Source organism: Sus scrofa, chromosome 11 (genome assembly GCF_054392235.1).
Source record: "Sus scrofa isolate SSC_HxYL_T2T_F1_AM1 chromosome 11, Sscrofa_HxYL_maternal_Yorkshire_Landrace_v2.0, whole genome shotgun sequence".
In the NCBI taxonomy this organism is placed as follows: Eukaryota; Metazoa; Chordata; class Mammalia; order Artiodactyla; family Suidae; genus Sus; species Sus scrofa.
Genome location: NC_139393.1, coordinates 14,750,645 through 14,771,176, shown reverse-complemented (window position 1 = coordinate 14,771,176; position 20,532 = coordinate 14,750,645). Strand labels below are relative to the sequence as shown.

Below are 20,532 nucleotides of genomic sequence, written 5' to 3'. Positions count from 1 at the left end.
ATCTGGAATCTAATATCCAGCACAAATGAACATCTCCACAGAAAAGAAAATCATGGACTTGGAGAACAGACTTGTGGCTGCCCGACAGGAGAGGGAGGGAGTGGGAGGGATCGGGAGCTTGGGGTTATCAGATACAACTTGGAATAGATTTACAAGGAGATCCTGCTGAGTAGCATTGAGACTATGTCTAGATACTCATATTGCAACAGAAGAAAGGGTGAGGGAAAAAATGTATACATGTAAGAATAACTTGATCCCCATGCTGTACAGCGGGAAAAATATATAAATAAATAAAAAAGAACTTTCTTTCATTAACTATTTGTCATTCAACAAGAACTTGTGAATCTACCATATGTGTGATCACTATTCTATGCTCAAAAAACAATTTTGGGGGGCGGCACCTGCAGCATGCAGAAGTTCCCAGGCCAGGGATGGAACCCATGCCAAAGCAGTAACCAGAACCATAGCAGTGACAACACTGAATCCTTATCCACTAGGCTACTGGGGATCTCCAAAGAATAATTTTTTATGTTGACCATATTCCTTAGTCTTAGCTTGTAACCTCAAAGCTGTGCACAGTCCAGCCACAAACTTCCTGTCTCATCTCTAATTACACATCTAAATGATAAATTGCTCAAAATGGATCAGACAGCTTTATCCATTAAGCCTGCCTTCTGGGTTCTCTTTGTCCAAACCCAATCCATCTGTTCATCTCAATTCTTCTCTGTAATTTTGCTCAGTACATCTGCAGCCCCCGTCCCTGTCTCCCATGGCTTGCACGTGTTCTGGTCATTTACTGACACCTCACACAGATGTATTTAACCTTTACTCCTCACTGGATACCTTCTAGAGCTTTCCATATGCTACCTTCTGTTTTCTCAGTTGGACACAGGGTTCCCTGAGGTCTCTCAGTGGACTCAGTCTTACTTACTTAACAGTAGCATATCCCTCCCTGATATGTAAAATCAGATAACACGAATCTTCTCAGTATAGAATCAATATGATAGATTGCCAACAGGTGGAATCCAGCAGGTGCTAATAAAGAACAAGAAATATCAGAATGACAGTGACACTGAGGCCTTAGGAAGGCAAGGAGTGGAAGGAACACCTCATACTTTTTTCCTTTTAATGTGAGGTGCAGTTTAGAGTATTTTATCTGGAGAATTTTTGTCACTGTATTTCTTTGAATCTAGACTAATCCCAGTGTATCTCCCTGGATTTATGAAATCAATAAAATATAGTCTCCCTTTGTAACATGCGTGAAATACCAAGACATAAAATAAAAATTTCCTTTCTAAAATCAGCTCACACAACAGTGGAACCAACCCTGTGGTTTTTCTTTGTTTTGTTCTTAATGAGTGGCTTAAGGGAAATAGTCGTATCTCTAGACAGATCTCTTCAATAAAAGCCAAGACTGCCCGACTGATGTAGGGAAAATCTGGAATCTCAGAAAACATGAGATAAGATTCCAGATGCTGAAATACTGGTTTTACAGAGGATTGGAGACTTGCACTCCTTCTTGTAGAGCTGGAGCCCTACCTCAGCCTTTGTCTCTGAGCCGCCAGATTGCTGAATCACTCCCAGAAAGGCAGGGCTCTCAAGACTCAGCCTACTCCAGTCCAGGAGACAGGACACAAGCATAAAGGTTTTTTTTCCTTTTCTCTTTATGGCCATTCCTGTGGCATATGGAAGTTCCCAGGCTAGGGGTCGAATCAGAGCTGCAGCTGCTGGCCTACACCACAGCTCACAGCAACGCTGGATCCTTAACCTACTGAGTGAGGCCAGGGATCAAACCTGCACCCTCACCGACACTACGCTGGGTTCTTAACCTGATGAGCCACAATAGGAACTCTGACACAAGCATAAAATGTTACCAGAAGTTGCTCCATCATTTTTCTTAATCAGCCAAGTTAGAAATTTCTCTGCAACATTATTTTCTCTTGCTTGCAACTTTGCAGTATCTGTTAGAAAAAGGAAAAAAAATCCCTCTCTGCTCCAAATCACAAAAGAAAAACGGAAATTGGATGATATCCCTGTCAATCATCTCAGGGATAAAAGAGGGAGGCAAGGCACCTGCAGAGAGAGAAGCACAGGCCAAGGTACATTCATGAAGCCCGACTCTGCTAGTATTGGTCTGTCCTGCCAATACTCCTCGGCAAGGACAGGAATAGGAGTATGAAGATGTCTCCATTTTTCCCCTGGACTTTTAAGTTAAGAAGGAATCCAACTCAATAGCAGACTGTGGGAAAAACTACAATTCCAGGAAATATGATTAGTACTTGTTAGTTTGGGTAGAAACTCAAATTGGGTTGAAAAATCCCTTAACTGTCCCTTGGATATTTGGGCCTTTTATTCACTGCCTTATCAAAAGCAATTGTTAATTAGAAAGTTTGGCAAAAGGGCCTCCATTGTTCACTGGCCAAATTCCCCTCATTTCAGATTTCCCCTGAAACAGTGAAAAAGGCCCACCCAGGCACCTGTTCCTTCTTAGGTCTTGTTTCTCTGCTCACAGGTCCCGGAAGACTGGCCAAGGCTGCAAGTCCCCCCACCCAACCCCGCACGCAGGGTTAGGTGCACAGTCCCCAACAAACTCATACACTATTTTTTAATTAATAGAACTTCCGTGATATACTTGGTAGATATTCCAAGACTTTTCTGTCTCTTACACAGTGGTGTTCTATCCTATTTTCTCTTTTCAAAAAAGCACCTGAACCCTCGTATTTGCATATTCTAAGCCAAAGGCACTCACATCTAAGCGGGTTTTTTAAGTGGATTAAAATATTTTTCTGGGGTTCTTGCTGTGGTCCAGTGAGTTAGGGATCCAGCGTTGCTGCAGCTGTGGTGTAGGTCACAGTTGTGGCTTGGATTCAATCCCTTGCCCAGGAACTTCCATATGCTGCAGGGTGCAGTAGGGAAAAAAATATTTTTCTTCACCTAGAATGGTTTCTACGACACTGATGGCCAATTGAATCTGAGTCAGTAGTCTGACTACAGGGAAGGTGAATATACTAGATTAAAGCTCTTATAAAAAAGCTTTAAACCAAACTACAGACTTGTATCATAATTTAACAGTATTCCCACATCCTTCTTGCAGTAATTCACTCCTTTATTTGTGAAATAATGTTGCTGTGAAATAATATCGTAATCAATAAAGTGCCCTTTTCTTGGGACAATTCTTCAGCAGCTATGAGGGGCTGGCTTTGCGTTTCCTTCTGTTATTAAGTTAAAATGCTAATTTAAAGATCAATAAAATATTAATTTAAAATTAATGAGATATTAAAATAATTCAAATGATGATTGATTTAGGTGAACTTTACATAAAATTGACTAGTTTCTTTGTCTGTAAAGACTCCCCCACCCCTAAAGACCCCCACCCCCATGCCCTCGCCCCAAGCAATAGATCAGATCAATTGATTCATCCACACCAGTTTAGGTGGCAGAGTTTCATAGCTTAGCAAGGGCTTATCATCCTGTTTCCTGGGACAAGTGTTAGTTACCTAAACAGGTTGTTGCCTCTAAATATACATTGCCTCTGACTGTGTCTGCACCTGTTATAACTGGTAGTCAGACGCTAGGACTGTGCAGACAGACCTTGCTGAGGATGGGGGGCTATTTCACCACCAGGATTAAGGAGGTGGGGGAGCACAGGTCCCTATCTGAAAACCTGCAGATGTTCAAGGCTCTAAAACCAGAAGGGAAATAACTGCCACGCACTGCAGGCTACAACAATCCTGTCATGGCAGTGTGAATAAAAATTAGAGAATGCACCAGGATAACTTGGCCATTTTAACAGTTTTATATTTATATGGGCTTTACTTATATACAACATATAATATATTTTGAAGGAAAACAGGTGCAGCTGTGAAATGAAAGTGACAGCAAGAATTATTTTAGACGTGCATTTCAGACTGAATGGCTCCAAATTATTTGCATAATTGAATTCCCAGGGATAAATGTCAATATCCAGCAAATATGCAGTGTCCTGGTAAACACGAAAAAAACAGATAAATCCTGTCTGTTTTTGAAGAATTCCCATGGGAAAACCCACAAAGGCCATGCGGTTCGGAGACTACTTCTATTATACACAGTTATGTCACCCAGTGGCTGGATGAATATAAATGTACTGAGTGTTTTGGAGGGCACTTGTTACAGAAGCAGGTACTTCAAGCGATTACAGAACATACAACTCCTCATCTAGGAAAAAGTTTTTTGTATAGAAAAATGGGCTTAAAAAATGTCTTGCCAAAAGCTTGAATTCCTGAAGCCACAGGGAAAGGCTTTGCTTTGTACTTCCTTTTGTAATGTGCTTAATTCGGGCCCTTACAGAAATTTGCTTTTAGTCTTACCAGTAATTGCCTTCTATATTTTAGGTGATTTTCATTATAATGGTATAATGGTCTTTATTTTTTAATGTTAGTTTTTAAAGTTTACATTTCTCTTTTCTTCTTTTTTAAAGTACGACACTGACATTTGCTGTCTTAGGGCTACCCAAACATCAGAAAAAAATAACTATATGCAGTAGAAATTCACTTGTTTAATCATGTCATCAGTGGAGGCCGCATGTGGATGGTAAAGAGAGTCTTATGAGTGGGTGATTAAAATTTTAAACATGCCAATGATGTCACTCACTATTTTTGCCTTTTTTTTTTTTTTTTTTTTTTTTTTTTGGTCTCTTTGCCATTTCTTGGGCTGCTTTCGGCATATGGAGGTTCCCAGGCTAGGGGTCTAATCGGAGCTGTAGCCACCGGCCTACACCAGAGCCACAGCGACACAGGATCCAAGCCGTGTCTGCAACCCACACCACAGCTCACGGCAACGCCGGATCGTTAACCCACTGAGCAAGGGCAGGGATCGAACCCGCAACCCCATGGTTCCTAGTCGGATGCGTTAACCACTGCACTATGATGGGAACTCCTATTTTAGCTTTTCGCCTTTTATTCATTGCAAAGTATTCAATCATCCAAAACAACATCATCTATGTGACCTCTGACATTTTATTCTTACTCAAATTCTTTAAGGGAATTTTTTTTTTATTAATTTTAAATGTCGATGTTGAAACTCCACTGAGAGAAAATCAAGGCACAGATTGTTATCATGCTATTCAATATGATGTTTTTGATCTTTGGCAGGAAGTTCTGGTTTTTTTCCCTTTATCCAAAGCCTTCAGATTTCTAAAGAAAGGATACTACATAAACGCTGTCCTCACTTGCCAGCTTTCAGATGAAGGAGAATGCTAACGATTCAGTGAAAATGGTAATGGTTTCAAAACCAAAAGGGAAGCGTTACTGGAAGAAGGACGCATCTCAGAGAGAGAAAAAAAAAGTCCATGAAAGAAGGAAATAAAGAAAGACAGGAAGGAATAAAAAGCAAAAAGGAAAAAAAAAAGTAAAAGCAGATGGTGTTTCTAGAGTAGCTGTTTTTGATGTTGTTGAATTGCTTCTTTAGCAAAACACAATACTGAACAAAACATACACACAAACAAATATCGGGGAAAAAAAAGAAATACACTTGAAAGATAGGGAAGAAAGTAGAAGTATTTAAAAGTCTGTAAAATCAACATTCTGATTTTTCTCCCAATAAAATTAAATCAAAACAGTCACACATTAGACTCTTTTGTTTTATCAACTTAGTTCTAAAGAGAGAATCAGTTTTCCTTTCCTATTTCAAGGGTGTCTGTGTAATCCTTCCAGTAAAAACTAGAGGAAAATGCCATGCACTTCGGTTTTAAAAATCTCTTATCAAAATCAAAATAACTACCCAAATCTCAAAGTATTTAGTTCTTAACGTGAAAGGATGTGAAAACAAGGAGAAATAGGAGTTCCCGTCGTGACGCAGTGGTTAACGAATCCGACTAGGAACCATGAGGTTGCGGGTTCGGACCCTGCCCTTGCTCAGTGGGTTAACGATCCGGCGTTGCCGTGAGCTGTGGTGTAGGTTGCAGACATGGCTCGGATCCTGCGTTGCTGTGGCTCTGGCCTAGGCCGGTGGCTACAGCTCCGATTCAACCCCTAGCCTGGGAACCTCCATATGCTGCGGGAGCGGCCCAAAGACAGAGCAAAAAGACAAAAAAAAAAAAAAACAAAAAAAAAAAAAACAACGCGAAATAAACACTGAGGAATACTTTGAACCCATGGATACCATTTTCTAGGAATTCCTATGTCATTGCCATGTAATACTGGAATCAATTCTGGGAAAAAAATCTTAAGGAAACATATTTACCTTTGAATTAATATCAAAGACACTCACACAATGGTATGTGTGACCATTGTGTGACCTTAAAAATCTTCATAATGGGCGATTTCAGTTAGAACTAAGATTTAAGGGTCTTTTTTTTTTTTCTAGAAATGAGATGTGTGCCTGTTTTTTAATGCACGTGAGCCTCTGTGTGTGTGAGAGAGCGAAAGAAAGAGAGAGAGATAAGAGTTATTTATAGTTTCTGGCCAAATTATACGTTTCTAAGCCTTGACAAGTTGGACTGATTGAACATTTGAGTCGATTCATTTACCATATGGTAGTAAAGATACCTGTTTTCATCCTTTGCTATCATTTGCTATCACGACTAGAAAGAAATGAAAGTTTCAAAGAACCATAACATGCTGGTTTTCAAATTAATACAATAATGTAAATTTCAAATGTGTACATTTGCATCTTAAAATTTTTTTTCCTATTAAAGAGCTAAATTGGTTTCTAAGTTAATACTAAATAGATATTTTCAAAATAGTAGCAGAAATCAAAATTCCAACTTTTCTTTTTTTTTTGCTTTTTTTGGGCGCCGAAATTGTGGCATATGGAAGTTTCCAGGCAAGGGGTCATACCAGAGCTGCAACTGCCCACCTAACACCACAGCTCACGGCAATGCCAGATCCTTAATCCACTGAGTGAGGTCAGGGATCGAACCTGAAACCTCATGGTTCCTAGTCGGATTTGTTTCTGCTGCGCCACAAGGGTAACTCCCCAAATTCCAACTTTTAAAATCTCAATTTCTCCGCATCTCATTCTGCTATAGTTACTCTAACATCTCTCAATCTGGGGCTATTTTAACCTTTAGTGTGATTTCTATGAGGAAGGCTCTCTGTGGTTTTTACACAGGTTCATTCTCATTTCTTCTCCTTACTGTTTTTTGTTTTTGGACGTGGCACATGGAAATTCCTGGGCTAGATATTGAACCATGCCACGGTAGTGACCCGAGCCACGCTAGTACCAGTGACACTGACAGATCCTTAACTGCTAGGCCGTGAGGGAACTCCTCATTTTCATTTAAAAATTGACCTTGGAGTTGGTATCTTGGAAAATAATTAGAAGACGACTGTTAAGGAGGCTCTTTGGTTGTTTCCAGAACTGAATCCCTTCATATTAAGCCTAGAATTGGTTCCCTTATCACAAATGCTATGCAATAGCATGGCAGCAGAATTCTAATCGACTTTTCCTTGTATGGTTCACACACTGTGATGCTTGTGAGAGGATGGGCCTCAGGAGGTGCTGATGTTAAAGAACTGGACGAGGTGGGGTGTTCGATCCCATTCTTGGAACAAAGTGGGCCTGTTTTCCATTAAGAAGAAGACAATATTCAGGGCCACCCACATCTTTGCAATGTCCTTTCTCTGTGTGGGTTTGCAAAGGACAATTCCATTAACTTACTAGTTTGAAATATTTTGTGTAAGATCTGTGTTCAGAATGACCCATCACATGTGGGGTTCTTCAGACAGGAAAGAGTGGATTCTACTGCTGGACTTTTTCCCCATTTTTGGCTGTACCTGTGGCATGTGGAAGTTTCTGGGCCAGGAACTGAACCCGTGTCCCAGCAGCAACCAGAGCCATAGCAGTGACAACATTGGATCCTTAACCTACTGAGCCAGGAGGGAACTCCTAGAGACTTTAAAAAATTGTGGTTCACAGATAGGCCTCCTGTGATCTTTGCCCAGGAGAGAAACTAATGCAAATCTTGATCCCTTTAGTTAGTGCAAAAAAGAGCCACATTTGCTAGTAAACTGCCCGAGGGCAGGGAGAGTAGTTCAGTTTCTATGTAATTTTTCAAAGTGGCTGATCCTAGGGGAGCATGCAGTGAACATTAGCTGAAGGTATTAGCTGAAATAGATAAAACCATCACTAAAATACACATATATTTTAATGCTTTGTGGTTCATAGACCAGGAGAGCCACTGATGCTTAATATTGAGTTTTGTGTTTACTGTGCAATGTCAACAAGACCTTGTTTTCATGGGAGTCAGAAGCTACTGAGTAAGGAGCTACTACTGCTGACAGACTGTCCTCTATGGAAAGTTATTTTGCTTCTTTATTCTGATCATACCAAAATAATTCTCTAAAAACAAAATACTGAAACTAAGGATCTGACATTGCCGCAGCGGTGGTGTAGATCGAAGCTCGGGCTCGGATTCGATCCCTGGCCTGAGAACTTCCATACGCTGTGGGTGCAGTCAAAAAAAAAAAAAAAAAAGAGGGATAGAGATGGATTGTGCTCACCGACACCATACTGGAAGTGCCTGTATGACCTGAGGAGAGGCTGGACTTCCACAAACCTCCATTCCACCAGGATGTCCAGGTTAACCCGGTTATAACTCAAATGAAAAGGGATCCCAGGCCTCACCGGAGGGAGCGTTAGTCTTTAGGAAGAGTACTTTTTCTCCTGATCGTATTTTCATTTGAAACACATTTACTAGCTTTTGGAAGATGGGTCACTAAACTACTGACATTTTCCATTTCTAATTAAAAATTCTGCTCGCTGATGAAAGCACATTTCTGAGAAAGAAAACAGGAGGCTTGCTGAGCAAGCTCATGCAAGTTCCGTGGTTTTTAGCATGTAAGCAGTATTACAGATTGTGTTTTTAGATGCTGAGATGGACCACGCTGCATCAGCTCACTGACCTGGAGATGCCAGAGAGATGCTTTCTTCTTTGGTCAAAGACGAACACGATCAGTGATGCTGGCCACCTCCGAGACCATCTCTGGAATGATGGTTGAAAGGATTCCCATCCTTTGGACCAGGTGCCGATTAGAAAGCTAATAAAAGGCCCCCTGGACAATTTAAGCGTTGGATCTTACTGTGTGATTATGCTATCACAGGCTTAACCTCATGTGTCATTGTGAGACTCTTTTATTCTATAAAATCTGTGTCAAAGGCACTTTGGTTAAACATATATTAATAAATACCGCTTTCTCCCTTTACCATCGGAAAGGTGTTTCTCCTGGTCATTTATGGGTTTAATACTGTAAACATCTAGGCTCAGTTCTTAGAGAACATTGTCTTGTAAATATGACTCTACCTCTATGGCATTTCTTCATCATTAAAATGTCACCAACCCTCTTATTTCCCAAGATGAACACAAATAAGGTGTATTATCATGCGAGAACTCTACTTTTTCTACTACATATATCCCCAAACAGAGCAGTCTCTCTTCAATGATCTTTTCCAGATGTAACATATTCTTTGGTTTAATTTAAAATTAAATAAGTAGATAAAACAAGGAGGGTTTAATGAAAATTCAAGTTAGTGAGATACTTTCCTTGTTTCCTTCTACTCTCTCTCAGGTAGGAAAAAAGGTGATTTGCGGGTTGAGCTCCCCTTGGTCATAAGTCCATGTTGTCTTCTCCACGTAGAAAACTTGTCGCAATAAACGGTGTATCATTCTTCCAGACTGTCAATTAACACCTAGACTGTTACACAATGAATAAACAATGTGGTAATTGCACCTTCAAGATGCATCCTAGCATCGCACCCTTGGACTCCTCTTAAGCTTCTGCGAGAGTTTGTTAGCACCTCTGAACACGTTCATCTCCCCGTGCAGAGAAAACGCCTAAGACGAGCTGTTCCTCACTCTCCATCTCTGCCTCTGTGTACACATGGACACACACGTGAGCCTTCTGGGCCAGAGGAAAGGTGTGGTCTGTGGTCCGAATTTGTCCTCTGATGCCTGAACCAGTACAGAGTTCAGATCAACATTTACTAGTACAGTCAGGGCCTCTGAGCAGCTCTGTCCCAGAAGACCTCCATTCTCTGCCGTTTACAGAAGGATGTGGGTTCCTTGCTCTTCTCCTGGGCACTTGAGGAAAAGGCTGAATTCCGCCCGCCTGCCGACCTCAAACCTCCGAGCTGTCGCTCTGGAGGCCCGGCCGGGGCATCATGGGCTCGCTGCTGCCGGAGCCCTGGGGGGCGCCCTTCCTCCGGGCGCTCTTCTTGCCCTTGAACAGCACCACGGCCAAGGCCATGAGGCCGACGGCGAGGAGGCCCACCGCGCCGCCCCCCATCACAGCGACCAGGCTGACCTCGGAGCTGGGGCTGCTGAGCTCCCGCGGAGGGAGGCCGTGGGGGGGAGCCCTGCCCTGCGGGCTCCGCCTCCTGCTGCTGCGGTCCAGGGCAACGTGCTGGATGTTGGTGCCTCGGTTGTTTTCGGCACCGATCTCCCGCGCCAGGGCCGGTGGGCTCCTGACCTCCCTCTTCCTCCGGCTTCCGGCCATCGCCTGGGGCTCCCCGCTACTCACCAAAGAGTGGTACTCGTACTCCACGCTTCGTCTGCCAATGCCTCGCTTGGCATTGTCTTTTGATCTCACGGTGTAGATGGTGTGTATGTACCATTCTCGGCCCAGAGCGACCTGGAAAGCACGACTCTTCCCATCAGAAAATTAAATACCATGCCAACCTAAAACGTTCACAATTCTTTGAAAGAGAAACAGATGGCAGAGATAATACCTAATCATTTCATTTCATCTGCAGAATTAATATATTTCTCTGTGTGAAGCACCTATAGCATATTCTGTGCAGCTCCCAAGGGAGAATGTGCTGGCAGATACTTGGTAAGTTATGATCAGTCAGAGCTGTGGAGAACTCTAGATTACACAGTCCAATCTACGCATTTAAAAAACGAATAAATTGAGTTCCCATTGTGGCTCAGCTGCTTTACCAACTAGTATCCATGAGGATGCAGGTTTGATCCTTGGGTTAAAGGATCCTGCATTGCTGGGAGCTGTGGTATAGGTCGCAGAGGCAGCTCCGATTCAACTCCTAGCCTGGGAACTTCCAGATGCCACAGGTTGGGCCCTTAAAAGGCAAAAAGGGAAAAAAAAGAAAAAAGAGTAGATATAGAAAACAAACATACGGGTGGAGGAGAGGGAGGCACAAACTATTGGGAGTAAGATGGGCTACAAAGATGCACTGAACAACACGGGGAAGAGAGCCAGTATTCTGTAGCAACTGCAAATGGAAGGTAACCTTTAAAAATTGTATAAAAAATTAAAAATGAAAAAAATTAATAAATGAGCAAATGAGAAGCAGTTAAATGATTGCCCAGTGTCGCTGAACTAGTTAGTATCAGAGGCAGGACCAGAGCTCAGACCTTCTGAACCTCAGGACTCCTTTCCAGTATGTCTCGCTGTGTATCTGCATAGAAGGCCATAGAGAAAGTCAATTTTTCTGCTTTTCCAGGGTCTGTGACAAGAAGGCAATTTCCGATGGCTCTTTGAAGCCTTCAGGATTTAGGAAAGGTCAAATACTTTGTTAAGAGTTAAAATGAAAACAAAACCAAAAAATAATCATACTTCAACTTCCTGCATGAAAAGATTCTGCATAAAAGACATGTTTCCTCAAGCTTCTCTCTTTAGCAGAATAAGGATAGCATCTTTCTACAGCCTTTCCTATGTGAATAGTTTTCAGCAAACATCCTAAAAGATGCACGTGCTCCCCCGAGGATTCAGTGTGAACACGCCTCTGGGTTTGTCTCATTCTGGTCTTAAGGAGGGTCTTCATTACACACAGACCTGACAGAATACTAACAGAGGAAGTTCCCACTGTGGCTCAGCGGTAAGGAGTCCGACTAGGATCCATGAGGATGTGGGGTCAATCCCTGGCCCCACTCGGTGGGTTAAGGATCTGGTGTTGCTGTGAGCTGTGGTGTAGGTTGCAGACACAGCTTGATCTTGCTTTGTGGCTGTGGTGTAGGCCAGTGGCTACAGCTCTGATTCGACCTCCAGCCTCTGAACTTCCATATGCAGGGAGTGCAACCCTAAAAAGCAAAGAAGAAAAAGAACTAATATGTTACTAAACATGACACTAGCTAAGGTTTATGGAATATTTGCTAGACGCCCAGGATGGGCCAGTGTGGATTACACAAGTTAGCCTGACTCTCTGCAGTATTACAGTGACTGCCTTCTACACGGGAGATCTCCGAGCCATTCCCACGTCAGGTGACTTGCATGTGGTTACACAGCTCTTGTAAGTGAGCTTGTTATTGGCCCACCTGGAAGAGTGGTGTTGAGTCGACTTTAAATCCGTCAGATCCAGGCTGATTCACTAAGAGGATAGCTTCGGGGTCATCCACTGCCAGTTTGGCATTAAACAGGACATTTCCAAAACTGGTGGCTTGTGTCTCTGGCTGAGCTTTGTCCTTGAGGCAAAAAGCAAAATGAGGATTGCTGTAGACAATGCCACCTTTTGCAAGCGAAGAATTTCTCCTATTAATTTTGTGTAGGTACCTATTACCATAAAATGTCACCATTTGGTTTCATTTTAAAAGATGCTGTTGTTTAAAAATAAAGGACAAAAACACTTAACTTTAAACATCTAGCTGGTCCCACTGGTTGGGTCAAAGCACTCACCACAATTTTAAATCTATATAAGAGTGAAGGTGAATCAGCCAGGCAGCCGTACTCTGCGTTTGCTGGGCTGTACTTGGGAACGTAGCCATCAGCTCCGGTGCACAGGAACACCTTCTCGATGCTGCAGTAAAAGGAATCGCCGAGATTCTGGACAGGATCCACCATGACCCGACCATAAATCACATCACCTGAAACCGAGATGTGGCATTGTTAGTGCCGTAAGTGATTAAGGTGTGTCCGTGCGCCACTGCAGCTGGTGACAGTAATGACACCAGCAAATATGTCCTTCTCTTTCTGATCTGACACCAAATGTTGAAGATTTTGTTGTATTAGTTTCAGGATCGGGTTCACTTCCAAGCTTCAGATGAGACCACTTTGCAGACGCCCCTAAGTACTGAAGATTTATTGACCTTCATGTGCTCAGCTGGTAGCGGGAATGGCCTCAATGCTTGGGTCATCATTTAACATTCATAACATCCCACTGTGGTTAAAGTCAAGTTTACATAAGCACATTCGTTGGCAAGAGGTAGGCCAATCATTATGCCATGACACTAAAAAAAGAAAACATCCATAAAAAGCTGAAATAGCTTTATTTGATTTTGAAAGAGGGTTTACGGGAACTCCCTGGTATTTCATTCACCATTATTACTGAACCCCTACCAAGCATGCCGGGTGTTTTGCTAGGTTCTGGCAGTCCACCACTGAACCAGACAGGCATGAGCCTTGCCCAGGAGCTATCTTGTCATGTAGATGCAGTATTTGAGTGTATGCAAAGTGAAAAAACATGCAAGGAAAACAATCCAGGCTGGTTTCAAAAATCACTTAGATAAGGGAAATAGCAGTTACCCTCCCCAGAATAAAAACCATCCTTTGAAAGGTATATCTGATTTCAGTGACCCCATCCCATCCCTGCCAAAATGATACTCTGTTAATATTCTCAAAAACATAAAAGAATCCCCCTTCCCCAATAAAGCAAACATGAGCTCAATAAAGCAAAGGACAACAGACACAAGGGCAGACAGACTGAGCGGCCCTCTCATCTGTAAAGTGGTACCTTCTGCAAAAGCAACATCACTCTCTTGCCCAAATCCCATGGATCCATCAGACAACCAGAGACTCTTCTTGGAGAGCAGGTACATTTGGGTGTTCAAACTAAACTCAGCTGCCACGGGATCACTGACCTAAAACCAAGAGTAAAAGCCCTTTGATGTGCTGTGGATGGTTGTGGCGGTGCCTACACACATTATTTGCAGACACACACAAGCACTGTTCACTGACATAGAGAATGCTAAGAAACACTGCAGTGTTTTCATGTCCAACCACACCGCCGGAGGGAACTGTAACACTGGCTTTGCCCTTCTTAAGAAGGCCAGACTGTCAAGGTTAAGCCCTTTTTGGAATGAGACTAACTAGCATCACCTGAGCTCATTTCCACCGGGATAAGCGGCTTGTAAAACAGCACTGTCAGTGGAAGGCCACCGTTTAGTACAAGTGCTTGGGCCGAAGATGCCATCATATTTCTTTTAATACATATTGGCAATTAGGTACGTTGAACTACGGGATATTTATTCTCCTTGAAGATGAAGAACAAGGTGAAGGAGTGCAAACCCCTGGGGAAAATCCTCAAATCTCCAAGGCAGCAAACTCCAGGAGGAGCCCAGATCACATAAGAGAAAAAAATAACCCTTGCATCTTCTTAAACTGTGGACTTTATATACTGAACCAACAAAAGATCAAGGGCAATTCTTTTTTCCTCCCTTCTGCCCTTGCTCCCTTCCCACCTGACTCCCTGGTTGTGTCAGCATGCAAGAAATTGGGTGAGGATATTTTTTTTTCTGTGCCGATAAAAGTAAACATGACTTCAACAAAGCGGGCTTCTACATAGGAAAAAAATTCTATGAGCCACACCTGTTGGAATCGGATGTCCAGGTCAAAAGTGACAGGCTCTCTGGGGTTGCAGGTGACTGGCAGGCGATACTCCTGATGTGACGGAGTGGTACATGGCAGCAGTTTTACAGTATAGGTCCCCGAGTAGTCACGGACCTTTAAGAAGAGAGGACATTCTTGGTTTTCAGTTAAAAATCTGAGTTGCAGGAGTCCCCATTGTGGCTTCTTGGAAACGAATCCGACTAGCATCCGTGAGGATGTGGGTTCGCTTCCTGGCCTTGCTCAGTGGGTTAAGGATCCAAACATTGTCCTGGGCTGTGACATAGGTCACAGATGCGGCTCGGATCCAGAGTGTGGTGTAGGCTGGCAGCTGCAGCTCTGATTTCATCCCTGGCCTGGGAACCTCCATATGCCACAGGTGTGGCCCTAAAAAAAAAAAAAAAAATCTGAGTTGCAATCAGAGGCAGCAGCAAAGGAAAATTAAGAGCCTTAATCACTTACTGCAAAGTCAGATACAAAACTCCACTGCTGGACTGGCTGGTTGTAGGTTGGTTCACTCCTTATGAGACGCAGGGAAAATGTTAGACCTGGATGATCAGCTGACATGATCATTGAGCTTGTGAAGGATGCTAGAAAAAAATGCCAATACCAATAGTAACATAGAGGTGAAAAAAGTTTAGAGTTTCCAAAGTGCCTTATGATACCCTATTGGCATTTATCTTTACAATAAGCCAGCAACGTAGCAGGCTTGGTATAATTATCCTCATTTTGCTGATAAAGAAACCGGACTGAGTGGGGGTGTGACTCCCAAGATCACACAGTCGGAATGTGCGCCTTCCGCTTCCTAATTCAGTGCTTTTCCCACTCCATAATTCTGTCAAAAGAGAACTGTACAGAAATGCTCCAACGGTTCAGGCTTCTTTCCAGGGAGGGCACAGCAGTTCGGTAAAGGCCGATGTGAATGCGTTTATTGTGCACTGAAGCTAGGAGCTGAACTTCAGTCTCTTAGCATCCGCAGGGCAAACGCAACTTATAAATGGAGTCTACTTTTAATTAGGTTGCCTCAGTCATGTCTAAACAAAGATTCAGTTGATGAGAAAGGTGCATCTATGGGTGGGAACTGTAAAAACCAGGAAAGCCTCATTTTCTAGAACAGTCGATACCAATAAGGCAAAATGATGCTTTTGGGTTCTGTATTTTGGAGCTCAGCCTCACAAAACTACAGCAAACCTCTTTCTCTGCCTGAATATCCAGCCCTATTCTCTCCTTTGTTTCGAGCTCGGACCCAGAAAAAGGAAGGACACAGAGACAGTATGTGAACTAGTTTCCTCTTCTAATCTGACATGAGTTGGCAAATCAGTAAAACGAGCAAACCAGTTTAGTAATGCAAAAAGTCAAATAAAAATATTTCTAATGAAATGTTCTTTAAATTTTTTTTAAAAAAGCTTAGATGGTAAGACTTTAGTGACAGCCACGTTTTTGAGATTCACAGCATAGTCCATCAACTTAGTAAAATCACATAGCTCCTCCTGAAGACAATTGGTTAACGTGTCTGAAATTTAAGTACCAGTGAAGTGGCCTTTCTGACTCCTTGTCAAAGTTTCTTACAATACCTAGAAAAGAGTTGTACTTGCCGAACAAATAACCTAAAATCCAAATATGTGGACAATGCATTTGAAATAGAGAATGAAAATGTTGCAGAGAATGGCTCTGCTCTCTAGCTAAAGGAAAACTCCACTTAAAAATTAACTTAGTAGGAATTCCTACTGTGGTGCAACGAGATTGGCAGTGTCTCTGCAGCACCAGGATGAAAGTTCGATCCCTGGTCCAGCACAGTGGATTAAGGATCATAGGAGGTTGCAACTGCGGCTTGGATCTGATCCTTGGCCTGGGAATTCCATATGCCATGGAGTGGCCAAAAAAAGAAATAAATAAAATTAGAAAAAAATTAACTCAGTAACATTTTCTTCTAAGTTTACCTCACCTATTTTTTATATTTTTCTCTAAAAGCCTACAGAGATGATCTTGTAGCTTATAAGACATGGCAATTGCCTAGCTCTCATGTAGATATTTGCACACATGCAATTCATTTGAAATGAAAGGCTTCAGAGCTCATAGGAAAGCATGCAAATCTGGAAGAACTATATCCTCGTTGTGTGGGGAGTGGCTGTTAATGGGTAATGGGGCTTACCGGGATGTGACAGCACAAACAAGCCATGGAATTGAGCCTCTGTCTTGAAGTTCACGACCAGGCGCCCCTCTTCCCCGATACGCATGCTGGTTGGGTAGAGAGAACCTACAATGGAATGAGGCATGAGAGTGGAAATACTGGTGTCCAGGGACACCTTAGGGACAGGGTTTCTTCCAAAAACAAACTGGGCTTCATCTGGTCTTTAAGCATTCTAGCCAAAGGGTGTTATCAGAAACATGTGGAGTGATCAGAGAGGCAGAACTATTTTTGTTTTGTTTTGTTTTCCTAACAAGAAAAGGTAGGCAACATAGAATTAGGTTGTATGAATCAGGCCCATATGAAATATACAGATTGACTGTATAGGCGAAGATATTTTTTAAAAGCTTTAGCCTATGAAAATTAAGCTGTACACTGACAGGCAGGATGAACATGTCAAATCTTGGAGATTTGGACATGCGGGCGGAAAAAGGTTTGTCTTCTCCAGAATAATTCCAAATGTTAAAGGCTTAATGAAAACTCTGAAGTTTTCCCAAGAAATTTAGCAAGGTGACCCAGGTTGGCTCCAGATTTAAGAAGGAAGCATGAGATCCTCATGTAGAAGCTGAGAACCAAGAAATGGATCTGCATTAAGATTCACTTAAATACACATTGTCTAAGGCAAGATATGGAATCACAACATTTGAAATGATCTGGAATGATTATTCAGGTGATTGTATTACCCTTCTCAGAGCTTTGAGCTAATTTTAACCTTGATTTTAATCAGATTTTTGAGATGCCCTGTCAGTAGTATTTTCCCCCGGCTCATAAAAAGGAAGGATTAGACATGCATGGGAGCAGAACAGCAGTTTATGCCTGAAAAGAAAACAGCACTCATTTTCCTGATGGAATAATTAGCTTTATGCTTTAATGGACTTTGAATTATGATTCTGACATTGACATTGAAACAAAGTTATGCAGATGCTAACCGGGCATGAGAGTGGCACTTAACACCACTCTTCCAAGATGTTCAGCTCGGGTATTACAGAATGATAGCATTTTTCGACTGGAAGAATATTAGAAGACTAGTCTATTGTTCATAAGAGATGGAGTGCCAAAGGGGAAGCGACGTGTCTGGGAATCACGCAGCTACTGAGCTGTGGACCCAGAACTAGAATCCAGGACACAATTTACACTGGGCTTTAAAATGCACCCTCATGTGCAGAAACAAAACCATGTAATTTTTTTCCTCTTGGGTTCATGCCTTACTTTCAGTTGGAACATCTATCCAATTTCTAAAATCTAGAGAGATAGAGACAGTTCATGTTACGTGATTAAGGACCTGAAATGGCTATTATATCTAACAGTCCCCTGTGATGCAAAATTTGAGGCTTGGTATGCTTGAGTAAAAACAGTTCTTTCCATGACAAAAGGATTTAAAATACTGGCTATACAAATAAAACATTTTGAAAGGTGCTTCTATTATTTTTAGCTGCGGTTAAAAGAAAAAAAAAATTCTCGGGCGTCATTCAAATAGGTAAGCAAGCTCGTTTTCTAGGTCTCTGTTCCCTCACCGTGGAGCTCGGCCTCCGGGGGGCTGCCGACCCCCTCGTTCCACAAGATGGCAGTGTCGTACACGAACGTCAGGCGGAGCTCCGACTGCAGGTCGAAGTGCTGCCAGCCCCCTACCCCGACCGGGGAGTGGAACACGTAGGAGACGTACAGCGGGACGCGAAGCGTCACGTAGGACTGCACTAGGTTTAGGACCTGAAACAACAACAGGACAGCTTTCAAAGAGCCTTATTTTGCTCAAGCCACTTCCTTCTTGCACTTACCAGAAGATTCTAAGTTATCACCGAGGGAAGGAAATGACAGCATTTCCAAGACCACTGCCCCCTCGCTTCACTCTGGAGCAATGAAATAGCGGTTACTCTACCACCTTCCTTTGCAACAAAGGACAGGCAGCAGAAATCTTTAAAATAAATCACATTATTTTGAGCATTCTATACTCAGTTCTTTTTGTTTTACAGCAGCTTTCTTAAGTTATAGTTCACATACCGTACAGCTCACCTACGGAGAGGGGACACAGATCAATGGTACACATTCAGGGGGTTGTGCAACTTTGACCACAAGCGACTTTTAAGACATTTTCATCACTTCCCAAAGAATCCCATATCCTTAGCATCCTCCTCGTATACCCTCTGCCCTCCCCAGGCACTGGCAACCACTAGGCCACTTTCTGTCTCCAAGTACGGCTGAGTCTGGACCTGAAATATCAATGGAATCACACAATATATGGCCGTTTGTGACAGGCTTTCTTCACTTAGCATCAGGTGTTTAGGCTTCATCCACAGTGAGACATGTTTCAATAGTTTTATTACCGAATAGCATCCCATTGCATGAACACACCACATGTCATGTCTCTGCTGGGCAGGTGAGGAACATGTGGGTTATTCCCAGCTTTTGGCTGTTATGAGCAACACTGCTATAGGGTGCTTTTCAATGATTATACAGAGGAAGAGGAAGTAAAGCAGGAATAATCTGGAAGCGAACATATTTAGTAGTGAAATGTGATATTTAAGATGTCTCGAAAGTAATTAGTTGAAGTGTCTTGCTTACAATTTACAATTTCCTCTTGTGTTTTGCAGGGAGATAGGGATTATGAAGGATAAATGAATAATTGTTTAGTGAGCACAGACCGCTTCTCAGATATTGTGTTAGGTTCACAAAAAAAGCTACCCTCTATGTTCATCCTCCCTGATAATTTTATTTATACATATGTGGGGATGATTGAATGAATGGATAGAGAGGTGAAGGATAGAAAGAGAGAGGAAAGTTAAGACTCGAAGAAATAAAGCAAATTCCCTATAGAAATTTCCCACTGGCTTTGGGCGTCACCCAAAGAGAAGTAAGAGAAACCAGCCTTTGGCCTTTTTTTTATCCCCTCTCTACTCGTCCACACTTATCATGTTCCAAACAAAGCTGAGGGTGGTCTTAAGAGCACCCAACAAAGGTTATCCTCCTTAATTCTCAAACTAGCTCTGCAGAATAGCAAGGCAAATACAGCTATCTTCTTCCCCACAAGAGGGAACAGATGGAGATCAGATCATACTCTTTAGAAGTTAGAGCTGGGTGTTCTGACACGCCTAGTCCTCCTTCGACACTGAGCTGGCAACAAGGATAATACACATGTCTTATGGAGTAATTATTTTTTTCTTTTTATGGCTGCACCCACAGCACAGGGAAGTTCCTGGGCTAGGGGTTGAATTGGAGCTGCAGCTGCTGGCCTACATCACAGCCATAGCAACGGGGATCCGAGCCACATCCGTGACTTATGTCACAGCTTGCGGCAATGCCAGATCCTTAACCCACTGAGCGAGGCTAGAGATTGAACATGCATCCTCATGGAGACTACGTCGGGTCCTTAACCCACTGAGCTATAACAGAAATTCCTCTGAATAATTTAAAACATGATAACTCTAATTTACTTCGTCATGGAGTTAAACTCCTCAAATCACAAAATGACGCCCTGATCACCAACCAAAAAATATCAAAAGAAACTATCCATTGCACAAATTATTTGATTCCCAGCTGTGTAGGAGCCAGTCCTCCCCATGATCTGCCAGCGTGGCCAGCAGGAGAGGGACCCTGCAATCGAAGTCCTCTGGGGTAGCATTTTCTAAGCGTAGCCATTATTGCAGTCAGTGAGAAATTGATCTTGAAGTGCAGTTTTACTACCCTGGCAGTATAATAGAGATGGATTGCCAATCCATATGCCACTGGTAATTCAGATGAAGACTTCATCCTATAGTTTTAATAAACCCTCATTAAAAAAAATAGGAAGTAGACACGGACTTCCAATTAAACTTTATA

At 42.5% G+C, this 20,532-nt stretch overlaps 1 protein-coding gene across 1 annotated transcript in view; it reads right to left on the bottom strand.

Annotated features, from left to right (window-relative positions):
- Positions 1-9,422: 9,422 nt before the first annotated feature.
- FREM2 (FRAS1 related extracellular matrix 2) overlaps positions 9,423-20,532 on the bottom strand; it is a 153,690-nt gene continuing 142,580 nt past the window's right edge. Inside the window, exons 17-24 of the mRNA XM_021065217.2 lie at positions 18,234-18,426; positions 16,684-16,788; positions 14,994-15,121; positions 14,514-14,648; positions 13,660-13,786; positions 12,606-12,793; positions 12,248-12,394; positions 9,423-10,607 (exon numbers count right to left, since the gene is read on the bottom strand). Of these exons, the coding sequence (XP_020920876.2) occupies positions 10,095-10,607; positions 12,248-12,394; positions 12,606-12,793; positions 13,660-13,786; positions 14,514-14,648; positions 14,994-15,121; positions 16,684-16,788; positions 18,234-18,426 (1,536 nt within the window). The 3' untranslated portion in view covers positions 9,423-10,094. The remainder of the gene's footprint in view (positions 10,608-12,247; positions 12,395-12,605; positions 12,794-13,659; positions 13,787-14,513; positions 14,649-14,993; positions 15,122-16,683; positions 16,789-18,233; positions 18,427-20,532) is intronic.